General features: G+C 42.6%; 1 protein-coding gene across 3 annotated transcripts in view; it reads left to right on the forward strand.

Annotated features, from left to right (window-relative positions):
- Positions 1 to 18,993, forward strand: part of LOC144508544 (uridine-cytidine kinase-like 1) — a 137,047-nt gene that overhangs the window by 95,726 nt on the left and 22,328 nt on the right. For 2 of the 3 annotated variants that reach the window (XM_078236573.1, XM_078236575.1), the window contains exon 8: positions 16,579 to 16,598. In XM_078236573.1, coding sequence (XP_078092699.1) covers positions 16,579 to 16,598 — 20 coding nt within the window. Of the gene's footprint in view, positions 1 to 15,664; positions 15,682 to 16,578; positions 16,599 to 18,993 lie in introns of all 3 variants that reach the window. The other variant, XM_078236574.1, reaches the window with a different exon arrangement.

Consider the following 18,993-nt stretch of genomic DNA (forward strand, 5'->3'; position numbering starts at 1 on the left):
ATCCTTAATCAATTATAGATTATCTCTGTAAATTTAATATTCTGGTCTGATTCATTCTCTTAAATAATATCTGACCTGTAAAGCAACTGATGGCAAAAATAGAGTGTATGTTACCCTGTAAGCACAGACTTCTAGTGTCTGTGCGCTCCCTAAATTAACAGTTGGTAGGTAAGTGGAATAAAATGCGGTTTGTAATGGTATTTTGTCATTCAGTGTATACTGACCTTTCTGCATGTACCTTAATGCAATAGCTTTGCTGTGTGGCAACATTTTCACCTTCATTCACATCATGGTTTTTCTTTTCATTTTTTTAAATTTTCCAAAACACATCAAAGCTCTTAATGTTAGTTTCATCTTTTGAATGAAAATACAGGTGGATGAAAGATATTTTTTAAAAAAACCTTTGAGCTGGTTTACATTGTGCTGATGATGTTAGTTAAAAATTCGTTATATGTTGAACGTATCTCAAAACTTGCATGCCTTGAATTGAGTTTCCATTGCATTGTAATGATGCCTCGTTTGACCTTTCGGCTATTGAATTTCCATTACATTTACAGCAGTGAAGCCTCTTCTCTTCACCACATATTCACTTCACTAGCAATAGTCTGTACTTTTACTGAATTCTACATCGTCATTGATAAACTGCAGAATCTAGAACACCTTTATGCATTGATTAGATTCCTACCTGTAGTGTATTCATGTAAGGCATTGCCATAAGTTTTAAAAGTGCACCATTTAAATATTCCTTTGAGAGTTAAGTGACTTGAATACAAACTAGTAAAAGCCAAGTTCAAGACTGATTCAAGCAAAGGATCATTACTATCCGGTTGGGTTGTGAAAGCAACAACACATTTAAAAAGCAGTTGTTGCAGCAATGTGAGCAGGTGGAATACAGGTTTCCATTTAAGGATAAGTTAGTTGGACAAGATGACCTTCATCTGTACTTACCGTTTGGTGAATGAAAGTTGTCTCAAAGTGCTCTGATCTACCTGTCCATGTGCATAACAAGAATCGCAATTATATGGAAGCTTACTGCAAGGCTAAATATAAAATTGATGCTTTGATAGATGAAAGTTCTATAAATGAAGAACTTTTTAATTGGAAATATTTAAAATTAAATGTAGCGTTTTAAAACATTTTGTATTTGACACATTTTTACTGCCCATACATTATCATAAACTGAATTGCATTTGCTGCAAAATAAGCTTTACTAAGGAGCTAACTATTATGATACTGTTAGTTTAATAATAGACTTTATGCTGCTTTATCACTGTTTTATTGGGTTCTTATTTATTGTTTTGCTTGTTGAGAGTTATCTATCATTTGTGTTAACATGCAAGAGGTACAGTGAGAAGCTGTGGCCAAGATAATGACCTGATCTTCGTTAACTGACCTTAGTGAAGAATTATTAATGATGTGGAGATGCCGGCGTTGGACTGGGGTGGGCACAGTAAGAAGTCTCACAACACCAGGTTAAAGTCCAACAGGTTTATTTGGAATCACGAGCTTTCGGAACACTGCTCCTTCATCAGGTGAGTGGAGAGGTGGGTTCGCAAACATAGCATATATAGATTTTGTCTCTGAACCCACCTTTCCACTCACCTGATGAAGGAGCAGTGCTCCGAAAGCTCATGATTCCAAATAAACCTGTTGGACTTTAACCAAGAATTATTAAGGAAGTTGTGTTTGATCTTGCTGGAAAGGAGACAAGTTGACTTAACAGAAATTCTCAAAATGGTGAAGGTTTTGACAAGTTTGCTGCAGACAAATTTATTCACATTGATTGGGATACAAAATCTTAGGGGTATTATTTTAAAGTGTGAACAACCAGGATATTTGGAACCTGACTCAGTAACACGCACTCCAACTACTGGCAGTACCTTTTGAAAAACTCTGTGCATTCATCGGCAATATTTGGAATGCCTCAGCTGCAGACGCTATTTAGACCAGAACTTCCGATGGACGACAAAGGAGTGAGCACCACAGGTTAGCTCACCTACCAAGTTTCAAAAACCTCCAACCTTGCCAATATTGTCTCAACTAGCAAGAGACTCGGAGCTGCCGCTACTTCCGAGGCCCCAAAATAGTGTTTCCACAGGCCCACATCACCCATCATTAATAATCAATGGAGTGCCACACTTTCAATGCACCATCAATGGTCTGTACAACCCCTAACATAATGACCATTGATGATCCAAACCATGTATTGACACATGACTTATAATATCCATAGAATGAATAGAAACCGGTGAAACCTTTTGTGCTGTTAAAATATTTTCGACTGAATTTCACTCTGATGCCCTGAAATTCTCCATTGGCATTAGGATTGGCTACTGTTCTCCAATGCCAGTTCCGCAGCCTCCTTTTCTGTGAGGGTCAGGATACTGATTCCTCAGACATCTCCGTCCATCTTCGCCTGCTCCCTGATGTTATGCACTCTTGTCCTGCAGGCAGAAAGAAGGATCGAGTGTCATTTCAATGGGCTCCTAATCCCTTTTAATGTGCATGCAGGCCTTTAACAGCTATGGTCACCTCCCACGCACTCCCCTGCAACTACTGCAACTTTCACAGCGTAAACTGGTGCCCACACATTTCATCTGGTGCTGAGGCCGAGAACTCAGTCTCCTGTGTGGCATCCCTCTCCACTCACACATTTAGGTTGCTTGATGACCATGTGACTGGTACTTTATAGTGACCGTAGCCATTTACCCTTGTGAAATGTAGGAGGCTGTTGACTCACTTTCTGAACTGGGCCCAGTTTTGCTTGTGGACTCTGCAGCTGCTAAACTTCACAGCGTGCTGTGTTCAAGCTACCTTGGTGAGGTGGGATAGCCTCCTGTTGCCATCGCTGGGGAACAGGAGCCAGTCCCAAATGGCACAGCGGACAACCTGCAGGGAGGCATCGCTAAACTTTGGGCTCTCACTGTTTGCTCTGGGACCATCATTCTAGACTAGCAGATGGTAGCATCAATTGAAGTTATCTGGGGTGGGGAGATCGGAAAGTTCCAGCAGTAGCTGTAGTCTGAAGGTGTCCACTTGCAGAGCAGCCAAATGCTGTTGAGTTGCAGGGAGTGAATGCCTGTCTGGGTGCTGTTTAATATGGTGTCCAGACCTTAGATAGGTGAGTTAATGGCAGGTTCTTAATGTCTACCCATCCACGCAAGATAATTGACCAGAAACTTCATCCAGGAATATCTAATTGACTGGTTGCCATGTGATTGTTTGTGAGCAGTCACCCTGCCTACAAATGCAAATCCTGCACATTTGCGGTCCAGCCGAGTATAGAAATCATAGAAACCCTACAGTGCAGAAGGAGGCCATTCGGCCCATCGAGTCTGCACCGACCACAATCCCACCCAGGCCCTACCCCCACATATTTTACCCACTAATCCCTCTAACCTACACATCCCAGGACACTAAGGGGCAATTTTTTAACCTGGCCAATCAACCTAACCCGCACATCTTTGGACTGTGGGAGGAAACCGGAGCACCCGGAGGAAACCCACGCAGACACGAGGAGAATGTGCAAACTCCCATTCAAAGCCATTGGGACACAGGACACTACAAGAGGATTGCGGCCAATGTTTCTAGTTGATGACCTTTCATCAGCACTTCATAGCCGTGTGGAACTGCTGGGTGCCCCAGATTCACCCAGAGCGGCAGCAATTCACTGGTATGTGAATTAAATCAGTCCCCTTAATCTTGTGAACTTTGAAGGGGATCTGGGGCAGGCAGATTTTGGCATTTAGACCGTGACATGCTATTATGCAGATTTTTATGACCCATAACAATGATGGATGGAATTCTCCACCACCCCCCCCCTCCCACCACCCCCACCCCAACCCCCCATTCCACCCTCCTCCCATTGGCAGATCAGGAAACCCTGGGAGGCTGACGTGAACCTCATCTGCATTCCGTTAATGTGATGCAGATAAAGCCTCGCCCCCCCAACATGCCAGACTTTCAGTGATACCTGTAGGGAAACATGCTGGCGTAAAACATGTTCCTACAACATGGTGGGCAGACGACAGGATTCATCTGAACAGTGTCTGGGGCTGCCTTCGGAGTTCAACCAAAGAACACCACAGTAGTGGGTCAGGAAGCATTTTTAGGTGGACCGTAGGTGTCCTGGAGGGGGTCCACCTTCAGCCTCAGAATGTTCCTGGAGATCCATCTTCTGGTCTCAGGGAGTGCTCCCAAAGATCTACCTTCATTTTCAGGAGATGCACCTTCTTTCTTCAAGAGTGGGCCAGTGATGTTGGCGCCTTTTCAATATGACGTCCAGACACGAAGCCGGACTACACACCATCCAGGCCCATCCCAACACTGAATACGGAGTGAAACACCTGGCTGCATAATTAATGAGGTTGAGGCTGGATGATTTGGCGTGTTTTCCCACCAGCCACTGCAGCGGGAAACATTCCACATTCCTGCCCCAGCACGGGTCTCAAAATGAGAGAACTCTGCCTGATAATTCAAAACATCAAGTCGACATATGCAGCCTCATGTTTATCATGGTGATTAATTAACAGAAGGAATAGCTAAATAAATACTTCGATTTGATTTATTAAAACAAAATTCTATCACAAAATGTGGGCATCACTGGTTGTGCCAGCATTTATTGCCCATCCCTAATTACCCTTGAACTGAGTGGCTTGTAGGCCATTTAGAGTCAGCTACATTGCTGTGGATGTTGAATCACAGGTAGGTCAGATCAGGTGAGACTTCCTTCCCTAAAGGGCATAAGTGAACCAGATGGATGTTTAAAACAATCGACAATGGTTTCCTGGTCATCAGTAGACTTTTTAATTCCAGATTTTTATTGAATTCTAATTTCACCATCTGCCATTGTGGGATTCGAACCCTGGTCCCCAAAGCATTACCCTAAATCTGGGGAATACGATTCTAGTGACAAAATCACTACACCACCTCTCCATTTCTTAGATGATCCAGCTTTGCTTATTTTAATTGGTAAAATATTACATTAATTACATTAATTGACTATCATTGTTACTGATCTTCAGTGATTCAATTCACTTTGCTTCTTCAACAGTTTTAGTATTTCTAATCAAAAACAGAAAATGCTGGAAAATCTCAGCAGGTCTGACAGCATCTGTGGAGAGAGAATAGAGCCAACATTTCCAGTCTGGATGACTCTTCATCAGAGCTTTTGTCTCAGATTCCAGCATCCACAGTATTTTGCTTTTATCTTAGTATTTCTAATTGTTGCTTAGTTTATTTATTAGTATCACAAGTAAGCTTACATTAACATTGCAATGAAGTTACTGTGAAAATCCCCTAGTCACCATACTCCAGCATCTGTTTGGGTACACTGAGGAAGAATTTAGCATGGTCAAGCATCTAACCAGCACCTGTTCGGGTACACTGAGGGAGAATTTAGCATGGCCAATGCACCTAACCAGCACGTCTTTTGGACTGTGGGGGGAGACCCACGCAGACACAGGGAGAACATTTAGACTCTGCACAGTCAGTGACCCAACCTGGAATCGAACCTGGGTCCCTGACGCTGTGAGGCAGCACTGCTAACCACTACGCCACCATGCAGCAACAAAGGAAGCGATGGTAAAACTTTGCTTCAGATCATGAAGTAGTCGAATCTTTCAAGTCTTTTATTCCCAAGTGAGGGACATAACAGATCAACACATACCTGCTCCTGACTGAGTTTCACATAAGCAGTGAGAATGAGACTGCTGTAATTGGTTTCAAAGCTCCTCTTTATTGAGCTTCTAATTGCCTGTTCTCACAACTGGGCTGACAATACTTGTACGTGTTTGTAATTGTAATTATTTTGCTTCTAATTATTGATTTTAAAAGGTCCTTCCTAATTAAAAAAAATCTTAACAAGAAAGCTTACGTTGAAGCTTTGTGTGTTGGGTTATTTTAAAGTGCAGCGCCATCTGGTGTCAGATGCAAACATCAGGATTTTCCTCTGCTTCCCTCTGTTCACTTGTCTTACCTGGGGTGTTTGCTATCTACTTTTGTCACCCTTCTATATTCTCTCACATTTTGAAATCATCAAAAAGTGAAGAAGTAGTGATGTTGGATGTTGTGGCATGGTTGGCACGGTGGCACAGTGGTTAGTACTGCTGCCTCACAGCGATGAGGACCCGGGTTCAATTCTGGCCTTGGTTGACTATCTGGCCAGAGCTCTACCGTCCCGTCTGCCACAAGAATCGAAGCAGGTGAGGGGCAGACCATGAAAAGGTCCATTGACCTTGGGTGGGATTTTATGGTTTCAAGATGAGCGAGGCCATAACAACTTTCCCTCTGTGTGGAGTTTGCACGTTCTCCCCATGTTGGTGTGGGTTTCCCCTGGGTGCTCCAGTTTCACCCCACACTCCAAAGTTGTGCAGGTTAGGTTGATTGGCCATGCTAAATTGCCCCTTAGTGCCAGGTAGATTAGCAGGTTAAATACGTGGGGTTATGGGGATAGGCCCAGGATGGGATTGTTGTCGGTGCAGGCTCAATGGGCCAAATGGCCTTCTTCTGCACTGTAGGGAGTCTATGGGTCAAACATGTGGTAAAGTGGGGAGGGAAGGAGTGGCTTGTGGTTAGTGTCAAGTGCTACTCATGAGTTTTCCTCACGCAATGCACCAGATAATGAATTGGTGGTGAGGCAGTACTAACAGCCAAACAGTGCATTTTTCAACAAACAGATTTTATTTGTAGTCTATTTTAAAAGAGCCTGAATGATCAGAACTTGTACGTAAAATCAATCCCAGTCATTTAGAGCACTGTAGGCTCCAGATCTGATAGACGGGGAAATCTCCCAATCCTCCCCCTTGTGGCTGGGAATAGTGGTGCTATTACATGCAGCCATCTTTGTGCTGGGGAACCATTCCTTTGGGCTCATGATCTGATTTTTGCAATCACCTCCCCCAGCCCTGACATCCCTTTCAATTTCAGGTAGAAGGCTAATCCTGAATTATTTAAATGATGCCTGGATATTAAAATGGCCGGGGTCTCATAACGAGTTCCCTGTTGGGCGGGCGGCGGCGGAGGTTCTCTTCTGCCTCACACCCTGAGATAAAATCAACCCTAGTGATTCTAGTGTGCTCCTCCAGTTACTCATTGAACTTAACGGCTTTGCTCAATGAGCTAAGTAACATGAAAGAGTGGAAGCAACAACACTTAAAGTGAGGTGGGAATTCATGAGAGAGATATGAAATTTGCTGTGTAATTGATATCAGGATTGTGTGTACTATAAGTTAGTGTTAAATTTGGATTTGGGCTATAGATTCAGAAGCTGAAGGTTACTTAGAATCTGCAACACAGAAATAGGCCATTCAGCCAATGTAGTCTGTGTTGGCATTTATGCTTCACATGAGCTTCCTGCTAACCTCCTTCATCTAACCTTATCAGTATATTCTATATATTTCTACTTCGTGCCTCTATTTAGCTTCCCTTTAGGAGGTTTTCCCACTGCCGGTTGACTGATTAAGTGGGCCTGGCCAGCATCTTTTTCCACTGTGGTGGGCTGCATGAAATCTACTGAGAAAATAATTGTTACCTACATCGTCCTATTCAATACATAGAATCCACAGTGCAGAAGGAGCCCATTCGACCCATCGTGTCTGCTCCGACCACAATCCCACTATAAAGGAGCCCTATTCTCATAACCCCTCATATTTACCCTAGCTAGTCTCCCTGACACTAGGGTTAATTTAGCTTGGCCAATCCACATAACCTGCACACATCTTTGGACTGTGGGAGGAAACCAGAACATCCAGAGGAAACCCACGCAGACACGGGGAGAATGTGCAAATTCCACACAGTCAGTGACCCAAGGCCAGAATTGAACCTGGGTACCTGGCGCTGTAAGGTAGCAATGCTAAACACTGTGCCACCGTGTCACCCCAAATTCTTTTTGTGACTTCCTACCTCACCAACCAGTGAAAGCAATCTATCACCATTTAACTTATAACCCTTTTGAAGACTTTTGTTGAGTCATACCTCAACTCTGCAAACACTAATCAATAAAAGTCCTAACTTCTGAAATCTCTCTTCCAAAATGTAACCCCCTCGCCCTTTTATCAGAGAGTGAATCTACTACGCTACATCTTTTCCATTATTTATATATGTTTCCTGTCCAGAACAAAGACCGTGCTCCAGCTGTATCCTAACTATGATCCTGTGTGATGTTGTACATTACTTCTTTGCTAAATCTGGAAATTAATGACCTAGCATCTATGGTGGGGAAAATATGTGACAGCATTCTCCATGATGATAGCAGAGGAGGGGGGTCAATGGATTTAGTATGCATTTAGAAACAAAATATCATGCTTCACTTATCTACTGGAATTCTTGGAGGAATTAGTGGTTAAGGGTTACGCTGAGAAAATAATTTCCTATGGCATTTGTTAAGGTGCTTCAAGTTAAAGGAGGTTAAAGCTCATGCATTTAATACCTAACTGGTTAGATGGATAACTAGACTAGCAGTAGGAATCAGAAGGTGATAATAAATGAGGAAAACATTTGCTATTTGACATGCGCTGATAATACATTTGTCAGCTGCATGTTGGAATTGTATGATTCAAGTTGACTTTTTAACCAATGAAATAACAGATTAAGCTTTGAGTGTTCTTCTGTGGCCCACATTCAGTACGCAAGTCTTGGCAATATAGTTCATAGAGCCAGGCAAATCAGTTCTATTCATGTTTTTTTCTTATTTGCTGATTTGAACTCTTCTGGATTTTAGAAGAATGAGTTTAGGGAAGGATTCTCTCTCCACATATGCTGCCAGTATTTCCAGCTTTTTTTACCTTTTTATTACGAACAGCAATGTTGCGTTACTGTTGGATAAATCCGAAATCGAAATGCTAACCTTTTGTAGGTATCAACAACTTGAGTTGCATGCAAATAAATGAGAAGATGAATTTAAAAATAGAATCGTAGAATGATTATAACTTAGAAGGAGGTCATTCAGTCTGTTGAGTCTGCGCTGGCTCTCTTTAAGAGCAATTCAGCTTGTCCCACCATCCCCCTGTCCTTTCCCCGTAGCCCTGCAAAGTGCTTATCGAGCTTCCTTTTTAAGGCCGTGATTAAATCTGTCTCCAGCACCCTCTCAGGCTGCTCCTTACAGATGATGCGACCTCACCACCATCAGGAAATGAAGTGTAAACGGGCTAAAGCCCCAGCATCTTGTGGGAAAAAATGTTGGCGACTATTTACTTCCCTGATTTTGCATTTAATTAGTCAGGTTCACCCTCTGCCGGGCTGCGGGGTTGGAAATGGGGATGCAGGAGGAAGCAGGGATTTTTTTTCTTATTCATAAGATTTGGGCATCGCTGGCTAGCCAGCATTTGTTGCCCATCGCTAGTTGCCCTTGTTCAGAGGGCAGTTGAGAGCCAACCACATTGCTGTGGCCCTGGATTCATATGTAGGCCAGAACAAGTAAGGACGGCAGACTTCCTTCCCTAAAGGACATTAGTGAAGCAGATGGGTTTTTCTGACAATCGACAATAGTTTCATGGTCATCAGTAGATTCTTAATTCCAGATGTATTTAAAATTGAAAGTCCACCATCTGCCATGGCGAGATTCAAACCCAGGTCCCCAGAACACTAGCTCAGTTTCTAGATTAATAGTCTAGCGATAATACCAGTGGATGCAATGAAGATGTCCTTGAGAAATGTTTTGGCTTCACTGCTTAATTGCTAATGTATGGCACAGAACAGGTGTGAGATCTAGCTTTCTTTTGGTCTGTCCACAACCAACCCCAACATGATTTGCTTTTCAGCTTCCTCTCTGGCCACAGCCCACTTGCCGCTGGTTAAATACCAGCAGCAGCGGGATAAGACCCTCAACTGGTGGTGGGGCAGTCTCTAAGCATTCCTGCCCCAGGCAATTGGGGTAGAGGCAGGCAGGTGGTGGGGTCTCCACCCAGCACCCACCCACCCAATTTAAATGCCCACCCCGCCTCCAAACCCACTTCGGGGGGAGGTGTTAAATGCCCACAGGCTCAGAGTGTGTCAATTGAGATGAACTCAAGCCTGCAAGCAGCTTTGTTTATAAATTGAGGAACTTAAGACTCACTTTGTACTTACTGGTTGTCAGATTGGACATTTCGAATAATCTGGAGCACCTTAGCTTGAAAAGGACATTAGAGCATAGAACATAGAACAGTACAGCACAGTACAGGCCCTTCGGCCCTCGATGTTGTGCCGAGCTTTGTCCGAAACCAAGATCAAGCTATCCCACTCCCTATCATCCTGGTGTGCTCCATGTGCCTATCCAATAACCGCTTGAAAGTTCCTAAAGTATCCGACTCCACTATCACAGCAGACAGTCCATTCCACACCCCAACCACTCTCTGAGTAAAGAACCTACCTCAGACATCCCTCCTATATCTCCCACCATGAACCTTATAGTTATGCCCCCTAGTAACAGCTACATCCACCCGAGGAAATAGTCTCTGAACGTCCACTCTATCTATCCCCCTCCTCATCTTATAAACCTTTATTAAGTCGCCTCTCAACCTTCTCCGCTCTAAAGAGAAAAGCCCTAGCTCCCTCAACCTTTCCTGATAAGACCTACCCTTCAAACCAGGCAGCATCCTGGTAAATCTCCTTTGCACTCTCTCCAATGCTTCCACATCCTTCTTATAGTGAGGTGACCAGAACTGCACACAATATTCCAAATGTGGTCTCACCAAGGTCCTGTACAGTTGCAGCATAACCCCACAGCTCTTAAACTCAAACCCCCTGTTAATAAACGCTAACACACTATAGGCCTTCTTCACGGCTCTATCCACCTGAGAGGCAACTTTCAGAGATCTGTGGATATGAACCCCAAGATCTCTCTGTTCCTCCACATTCCTCAGAACCCTACCGTTGACCCTGTAATCCGCATTCAAATTTGTCCTACCAAAATGAATCACCTCGCACTTATCAGGGTTATACTCCATCTGCCATTTTTCGGCCCAGTTCTGCATCCTATCAATGTCTCTTTGCAGCCTACAACAGCCCTCCACCTCATCCACTACTCCACCAATCTTGGTGTCATCAGCAAATTTACTGATCCACCCTTCCGCCCCCTCCTCCAAGTCATTGATAAAAATCACAAAAAGCAGAGGACCCAGCACTGATCTCTGTGGTACACTGCTGGTAACTGGTCCCCAGTCTGAAAATTTTCCATCCACCACCACCCTCTGTCTTCTATGAGATACGGTAAGAAGTCTCACAACACCAGGTTAAAGTCCAACAGGTTTATTTGGTAGCAAATACCATAAGCTTTCGGAGCACTGCTCCTTCATCAGATGGAGTGGAAATGTGCTCTCAAACAGTGCAAACAGACAAAATCAAGTTGCAAAATACTGATTAGAATGCGCATCCTACAGCCAGCCAGGTCTTAAAGGTACAGACAATGTGGGTGGAGGGAACATTAAACACAGGTTAAAGAAATGTGTATTGTCTCCAGACAGAACAGCTAGTGAGATTCTACAAGCCCAGGAGGCAAGCTGTGGGGGTTACTGACAATGTGACATAAATCCAACATCCCGGTTTAGGCCGTCCTCATGTGTGCGGAACTTGGCTATCAGTTTCTAGTCAGCGACTCTGCGCTGTCGTGTGTCGTGAAGGCCGCCTTGGAGAACGCTTACCTGAAGATCCAAGGCTGAATGCCCGTGACTGCTGAAGTGCTCCCCCACAGGAAGAGAACAGTCTTGCCTGGTGATTGTCGAGCGGTGTTCATTCATCCGTTGTCGTAGTGTCTGCATGGTTTCCCCAATGTACCATGCCTCGGGACATCCTTTCCTGCAGCGTATCAGGTAGACAATGTTGGCCGAGTTGCAAGAGTAGGTACCGTGTACCTGGTAGATGGTGTTCTCACGTGAGATGATGGCATCCGTGTCGATGATCCGGCACGTCTTGCAGAGGTTGCTGTGGCAGGGTTGTGTGGTGTCGTGGTCACTGTTCTCCTGAAGGCTGGGTAGTTTGCTGCGGACAATGGTCTGTTTGGGGTTGCGTGGTTGTTTGAAGGCAAGAAGTGGGGGTGTGGGGATGGCCTTGGCGAGATGTTCGTCTTCATCAATGACATGTTGAAGGCTCCGGAGGAGATGCTGTAGCTTCTCCGCTCTGGGGAAGTACTGGACGATGAAGGGTACTCTGTCCACCGTGTCCTGTGTTTGGCTTCTGAGGAGGTTGGTGCGGTTTTTCGCTGTGGCGCGTCGGAACTGTTGATCGATGAGTCGAGCGCCATATCCTGTTCTTATGAGGGCATCTTTCAGCGTCTGCAGGTGTCTGTTGCGATCCTCCTCATCTGTGCAGATCCTGTGTATTCGGAGGGCTTGTCCGTAGGGGATGGCTTCTTTAACGTGTTTAGGGTGGAAGCTGGAGAAGTGGAGCATCATGAGGTTATCCGTGGGCTTGCGGTACAGTGAGGTGCTGAGGTGACCGTCCTTAATGGAGATGCGTGTGTCCAAGAATGCAACCGATTCCGGAGAGTAGTCCATGGTGAGTCTGATGGTGGGATGGAACTTGTTGATGTCATCATATAGTTGTTTCAGTGATTGCTCACCATGACTCCAAAGGAAGAAAATATCATCGATGTATCTAGTGTATAGCATCAGTTGAAGGTCCTCTGCGGTGAGGAAGTCTTGTTCGAACCTGTGCATGAAGATGTTGGCATATTGAGGTGCGAATTTGGTCCCCATGGCTGTTCCGTGTGTCTGGATGAAGAACTGGTTGTTGAAGGTGAAGACATTGTGGTCCAGGATGAAGCGGATGAGTTGTAAAATTGCATCTGGAAACTGGCAGTTGACGGCATTGAGAACTGAAGCCGTTGCAGCAATGCCATCATCGTGGGGGATGCTGGTGTAGAGTGCCGAGACATCCATTGTGACGAGGAGTGCTCCTGGTTCAACTGCTCCATGTGTGCTGAGTTTCTGTAGGAAGTCTGTAGTGTTGCGACAAAAGCTGGGTGTTCTTTGTACAATGGGTTTCAAGATGCCCTCGACATAGCCGGAGAGGTTCTCGCACAGGGTTCCATTGCCTGAAACGATGGGACGGCCAGGTGTGTTTGCCTTGAGTATCTTTGGGAGGCAGTAGAGATCTCCAACGCGTGGAGTACGTGGGATGAGAGCACGGAGGGTGTTTTGAAGGTCCGGATCAAAGGTTTTGATCAGAGTGTTGAGTTGACGGGTGTGTTCTTTGGTCGGATCTGTGGGTAACTGTCTGTAGTTACTTATCCAATCGGCCAAATTTCCCTCCATCCCACAACTCCTTACTTTCTTCATGAGCTGACCATGGGGGACCTTATCAAACGCCTTACTAAAACCCATGTATATGACATCAACTGCTCGACCTGCATCTACACACTTAGAGTTACCTCCTCAAAGAATTCATTCAAATTTGTGAGGCAAGACATTGATGCCTTTGGATGGGTTCAGGAAAGAGCATGAGGAACGATCCAGGATTGTGGACCCCAATATCATGAAAAATTCCAATAATAGATCTTGTTTTTGTCAGAAAACAAGAGGATTGAGTGTGTTTAAAATACCTGGAGTTACATATTTCAGAGATGTAATTGAACGGACTATTAGCACAGAAGCCACGGAGATGGTTTAAAATTAACAAGAGGTCCAAAGCATTTCCTCTCTGACATGTAAATATGTGGCCTGGCCATGGGTGTAAGCCCAGGCATTTCCATTAAAGTTTAGTCAACAAAATAAATGTGCCAATTATTCCCTTGTATAGTCAGTCTTAAGATGCGTAAAGCACGACAATGTTAGGAGCTCAGCTTATTTAGAAATAAAATTGACAAATGCTCATCTCAAGGGTCAAATTCCATCAGCAGTGATAGATGACTGTGATCAGTGCAAGGTTAATGTTCGGACTTAAATAAGAAGCAATGTTGAGCCAAGCCTATGCCTGCCAAAATATTTTGTCAAAAAGTAACTAAACCCTGCTTATTTCTACACATGTTTCTCACAGACCTATAATTTTCTGATTAACAACTTCAATAAGAGTTGGCAGGCAAGAGAAAAAAAACAGCTTAGTGAATAGCAAGGAATTCAATGACCCTGCTACTAATGTATTTCCAGGAAAAGGAATGGCAGATCGCTCTCCTGCTGGAATGTTCTAGAAGGTAGGCACTTTAACCATTGCAGGGCTTTCTAAATCAAAGTAAAAATGCTAAACGTCTTGGCCAAAATCTTACTACCGTTCACGTCGGCGAGATTTTCCCATCCTGCCGCGGTGAACGGAGGTTTGGCTGGCTGCCAAATTCTCCGACTTCGCTGCAGCGGGAGTGTGGATGAATGGAAGGTAAGATCACGCCCTATATTCAAAATTTTTCATCATTGCTTTGACACAGATGCATTAGCCACACGTGATGCAATCAAGTTACCAATATTGTGAACAAAATGACATTTGCCAACAGTCTTGATCAGTTTGATCTACAAAGATGCATCAAAAGTCAATCTTATCATTTCCCATCAATCTTTAGTATTCTGTCACACAATACCCAGTTGTCTAAAATGCAGAACCTTTCTTGTTTTCACTCAATTGTAAATTTAATCCAATTTGCATGTTGCAATTCAGGCTATTGTCCAGCTCTTGCACCCTTGTGTCCATAGCAGAGGTAATTTCCATAAGTAGATCAATGCCTTGAGTTTCCACTTGGGGATTTGACAGGATAAAGATGGAACCCTCAGAGCAGTGGGATCACTAGCCAACAGCAGCCCATTCATGCCATTCCTCCAAATCTTCTACAGAAGAAAGACATCTTTTAAGGAGTGAGAATCCAAGTATCCTGTGGGAAACCGAACAACATGGTGTATATTTACCCCCAAAGGGCTTTGATAAAATTCCACACAAAAGTCTGTGGCAATTAATAAAGAGGGAATGGATCTGCCTGAAGGCTATGAGACATTGAGTACTCATTAGAGGAGTAGAATGGTAATGAATGGTCTACCTCAGAACGCAGTGCTGGAACTACTGTTGTTTCTCATTTACATAAATGCCCTATATTCAGAAACCCAAAAGACATAGTGGTCTAATTTACTGATGATATTGAATTAGGAAGGACAGTGAAATTGGCAGTGGTAGCTTAGAAATTACAGAATGAAGGAAGTTTCACAGTTTGTGAACTGTGTGATAGTTTTGGCAGAGGAATGAGAATACCAGGGTAATGAGAACGTTTCAGGAGATGCCAATAGTTCAAAGGGTTTCGATGGCCAGCACGAGATGGCCTGCATTTCATGCACATTTATGCTTTCCATATTTGAACTTCAGAGATTTTTCTCACTTGATATTGTATTATAGAAAATAAGAACATTGAAGGATGTTCAGTGTGCAAAGGGTTAAGGCACTGCTCTGCATTATTTGGAAACCTGTACATTTGCCAGAAAACGAGGATGGGTTCAACCTTCAGTTCACTAACCAGATTCTCAGGTTTTGCCTATCATCTCATCAGTTCGAAGATTCTCATAGATTTTTTGGTCAGATAAATATTTTCTCCTCTTAACCCAAACCCCACCCCTGGTCCAAGTATCAAGAGGTGAATTTTCCACAGAGCAAAGCTTTTGAGAAAAGGTACATGTAGCTGTGTGTTTCAAAATATGAATGAATTCTCCTTTTATTTAACTTTTTTTTTCTCTTGTATGTGTATTAAAAATGAACAAATGGGTTACTGTTAACATCTCAGCGTGAACTCAATGTAAGGTACGAACAAACAATGGTAGGCGTGCACCATGTATTGTGAACGGTGAGAGGCACTGTGAATACTGGTCTATGCTTCGACACAAAGAAGTCCTGCACCTGCCCCCATGTTTACATATTAAGTTGTTTCATGAAGATACATGCTTAACACCTATTAATTTTTGTTAAACTTTAAATACTTTTTTTCAACCAGTAAACATTCAAATTATATATAAAAAAACATGTGACGGAGCAAGGTGAGTACTCAAAATGTCTCCATGACGATAGTTATTTTGAAGGACTGTTGTTCATGTACAACTTTCTAACCTTCCTGGTCTGTTTGAATCAGTGAAGTTAAAAATCAGAGAAAAGTTAACGCTGACCCTCTTGATCAGATAAGATAGTTTCCAAGATTTAAGATTATTCAATGATGTACTCGTTCAAATAAACTTTCCATCAATGGTCAGCCACAGTACCAATGCAACAGGAAGTTAACTATCTGCCTTAGACACAGGAAGTTTGGAGGCTTTAGAATTTAATGTCATGTTTGATAGCTGCAGTATGTGACATCTACCATGTTTGCCGTGTAATTCTTTAGAAATTTTTTTACACTACAGTTCCTGTCAGTTAAAAATAGAAGAAAACTTGAAAAAAAAGCAACTATTTTTGGTCCATTGTGAAGTACGTACTCTACTCATACTCAAGAGTTTTAGCTTCAGACTATATTGACAAAATGAATTGCAGCAAAAAATTTCTAAAGAAATGATCGTGCACTGTGTAGCATGGTAATGTCCTACTGCCACTGGGGAAAGTTATGATTTTCTTGTGTTGTTGGGTATTAATAAATTGAAATCTCTTCTTTCCTACCTATTCTGAATTTCCTTCATTCTCCTGCTCCGAATATAATCCCCAACTGAACAGAGGAAACTGCGCTGGGATATGTGAGGAGAATTTGCATACTTCATTGATTTTCCTAGCTGTTTTTGCATTTCAAGCCTGTGCGTGGCTAATTAGAAAGCAAAAACTAATAACTGCTTATAATGTTTTTTTTAAAAATCATTTACCATTAGCGCAGCCATACAGCAACTTGGATGTTTTGAAGTGAAGCTTAATTTAAATAATTTCCCTTATTCTTTACCTTGCGAACAATTCAACAATTTCCTTTCTTATATTGGGAATTTCATGGCTGATTTATAGAGAAAGGGGTTCATTGTTCCGGTAGCTGTTTGCTGCTTGTGTTGCTTTTCGCTTGACATGAACTGGTTATAACAGTTGCAACTAATAACTGGACTTGGATTTGGCTTGAGATTTGACCACACGTGGCATAAGTATTTCAACCCTAATCAGTACTAAATTTGTAACTAAATCTGAGCTTTCATTGGAACTGTCTTGTTTATTTAGATCTTCAAAAAGAATGTGAAGCACCTCGACTTATAAACCTATTTTTATTTCACATCAATACTTATGCTCATGATGTGGATCTAAAAGCAAACTTTTTTGGCTTTGGTTTAGGGCAGCAATTGGGAAAACTGATGCCTTAACACCAACCCCATAAGAACATGTTCTACACCAGTGCGCAATTTTGATTTATTGTCCCACTGAAAAGAGAATGATGCTAAATGTATTTAGAAATTCTTAAAATAAAAGTCCCAGAAAATAAACAGCACAGGAATCCATTCTACCCATCACCTGCAATTGAACTTCCCTGCCCTTTTTCTCCATCCCTTCATATTCTCCTGTTTTGAATGGCCATCCAGTTCCATTTTAATAATGTTCTAGTCTCTACATTATTAGCGCATGCAGTAGCAAACATTTGTTCCAACTTCCTCCCTCCCCTTCTTCCAGCAATGTCCCTTGTTGCCAATTCATCAAGTGACACAAACAGTCTGTCAACATTTACCATCTCAAACCTTCACCTTTTCTGCTCCCAATATTTATTGATACTGGATATTTAAGCAGATTCCTTAGTAATTAGAGATCTTGGAACTTATATCCTCAGTTGCACACTGTTAATGATTGACTGCACCTCTAAGTGTTAATTGGATTCAATTGATGCCTCAAGAGAAAGGAAGGTCTTGTGGAATCTGAAAATCCATGCTATTTCCATTTCTCAATAAAGCAACATATCCACACGGTTGAATCAGATCTTGGCTATGTTCAGTTGTGTCTCAAGTTATTAATAACATATTATTGTGGTTTGTTCGCTGAACTGAACCATAACAATAAAGAAAAAACGATACGACTTCAAACAGGAAAACACAGAGATATCCGTTAGCGTATTTCAGCTTTGTCTTGCAAGTGAAAGGGCAGGGGCATCTGCCCTCCATCTGTTTATGTGGCTAACTCAAATATGTCGCCATAGTATAGCAAGCGGTGGATATTGTAAATATGAATGGTGGATACAGTGTAGATCTTTAAGTGGAATCAGAATATTTACAGAAAGTGCTTATCTTGGTGAGTGGCTTTTCTTCCAATTTATTTTTCTTTAAATATTGTATTTGAAAATGAGGGATTCCTAATCTTGGAATTTAGATAGATGGACCGAGCTGCTGTGTTGAAGTATTCTGTCTCCAACTTTGATTGCTGGTAATTGTATTATCATTTGCGGTTTTCTCTCATCTCACAGCGAGCAACGATATCAAAAATAGCTCTCAGTTAACAAAATAAATCAAAATAAAGCATTGCCTGGTGTAGCTTAGGAGCACCTTCCTGAAGAGGAGGACCATGAGCTGAGAAGACACACAATTCACTGGTCTCTCTTTGCCCTGGGCCTACTGAGCTTTTTCTTTCCTCACGCCTTTTCCAATGTCAATGCAATCATTTTTTTTTATTCATTCTGTTTTAAAATGATGCCTTTGTTCTCTCCCCCTCCCCCTCCCTAGCACATGTAAAAGCCAAGTCTCTAGATTTTAAACTGCATTAATACTGTGTAGGCGGGCTAGAAGGTAACCACGAAGGCAAAGCATAACCTAAAAAAAAAGTCTTGCCTTAACTTGTCCTTGCGCGTTTAAGAAAAGATTGTGAACCACTTAAACTTCAGCTTGTTAAGTATAGCGGGTTTTGTTAGGAACAAACTATGCATAAATCCTCAGTAAAACCTGCAAAGAACTGAAATGAGGCCCTAATCCCCTCGTGAAGAGCAATTGAGCAAATATGCAGTCATAAAGCCAATAATTGAAAGGGAACTCCAGTGCATAGTAGAAACAAAATGCCACCTGACTGTCCTAATTTTTTTAGATAAGCCACCCAGCCTATCTTTATCGTTGTATCCAAAATGACCAATATTGGGCATCAGCCTCCTATCTCCACAACCTCCAGAAATTATTACAAATTAAA

The sequence above is a fragment of the Mustelus asterias genome, chromosome 20 (genome assembly GCF_964213995.1).
Source record: "Mustelus asterias chromosome 20, sMusAst1.hap1.1, whole genome shotgun sequence".
Taxonomy (NCBI): Eukaryota; Metazoa; Chordata; class Chondrichthyes; order Carcharhiniformes; family Triakidae; genus Mustelus; species Mustelus asterias.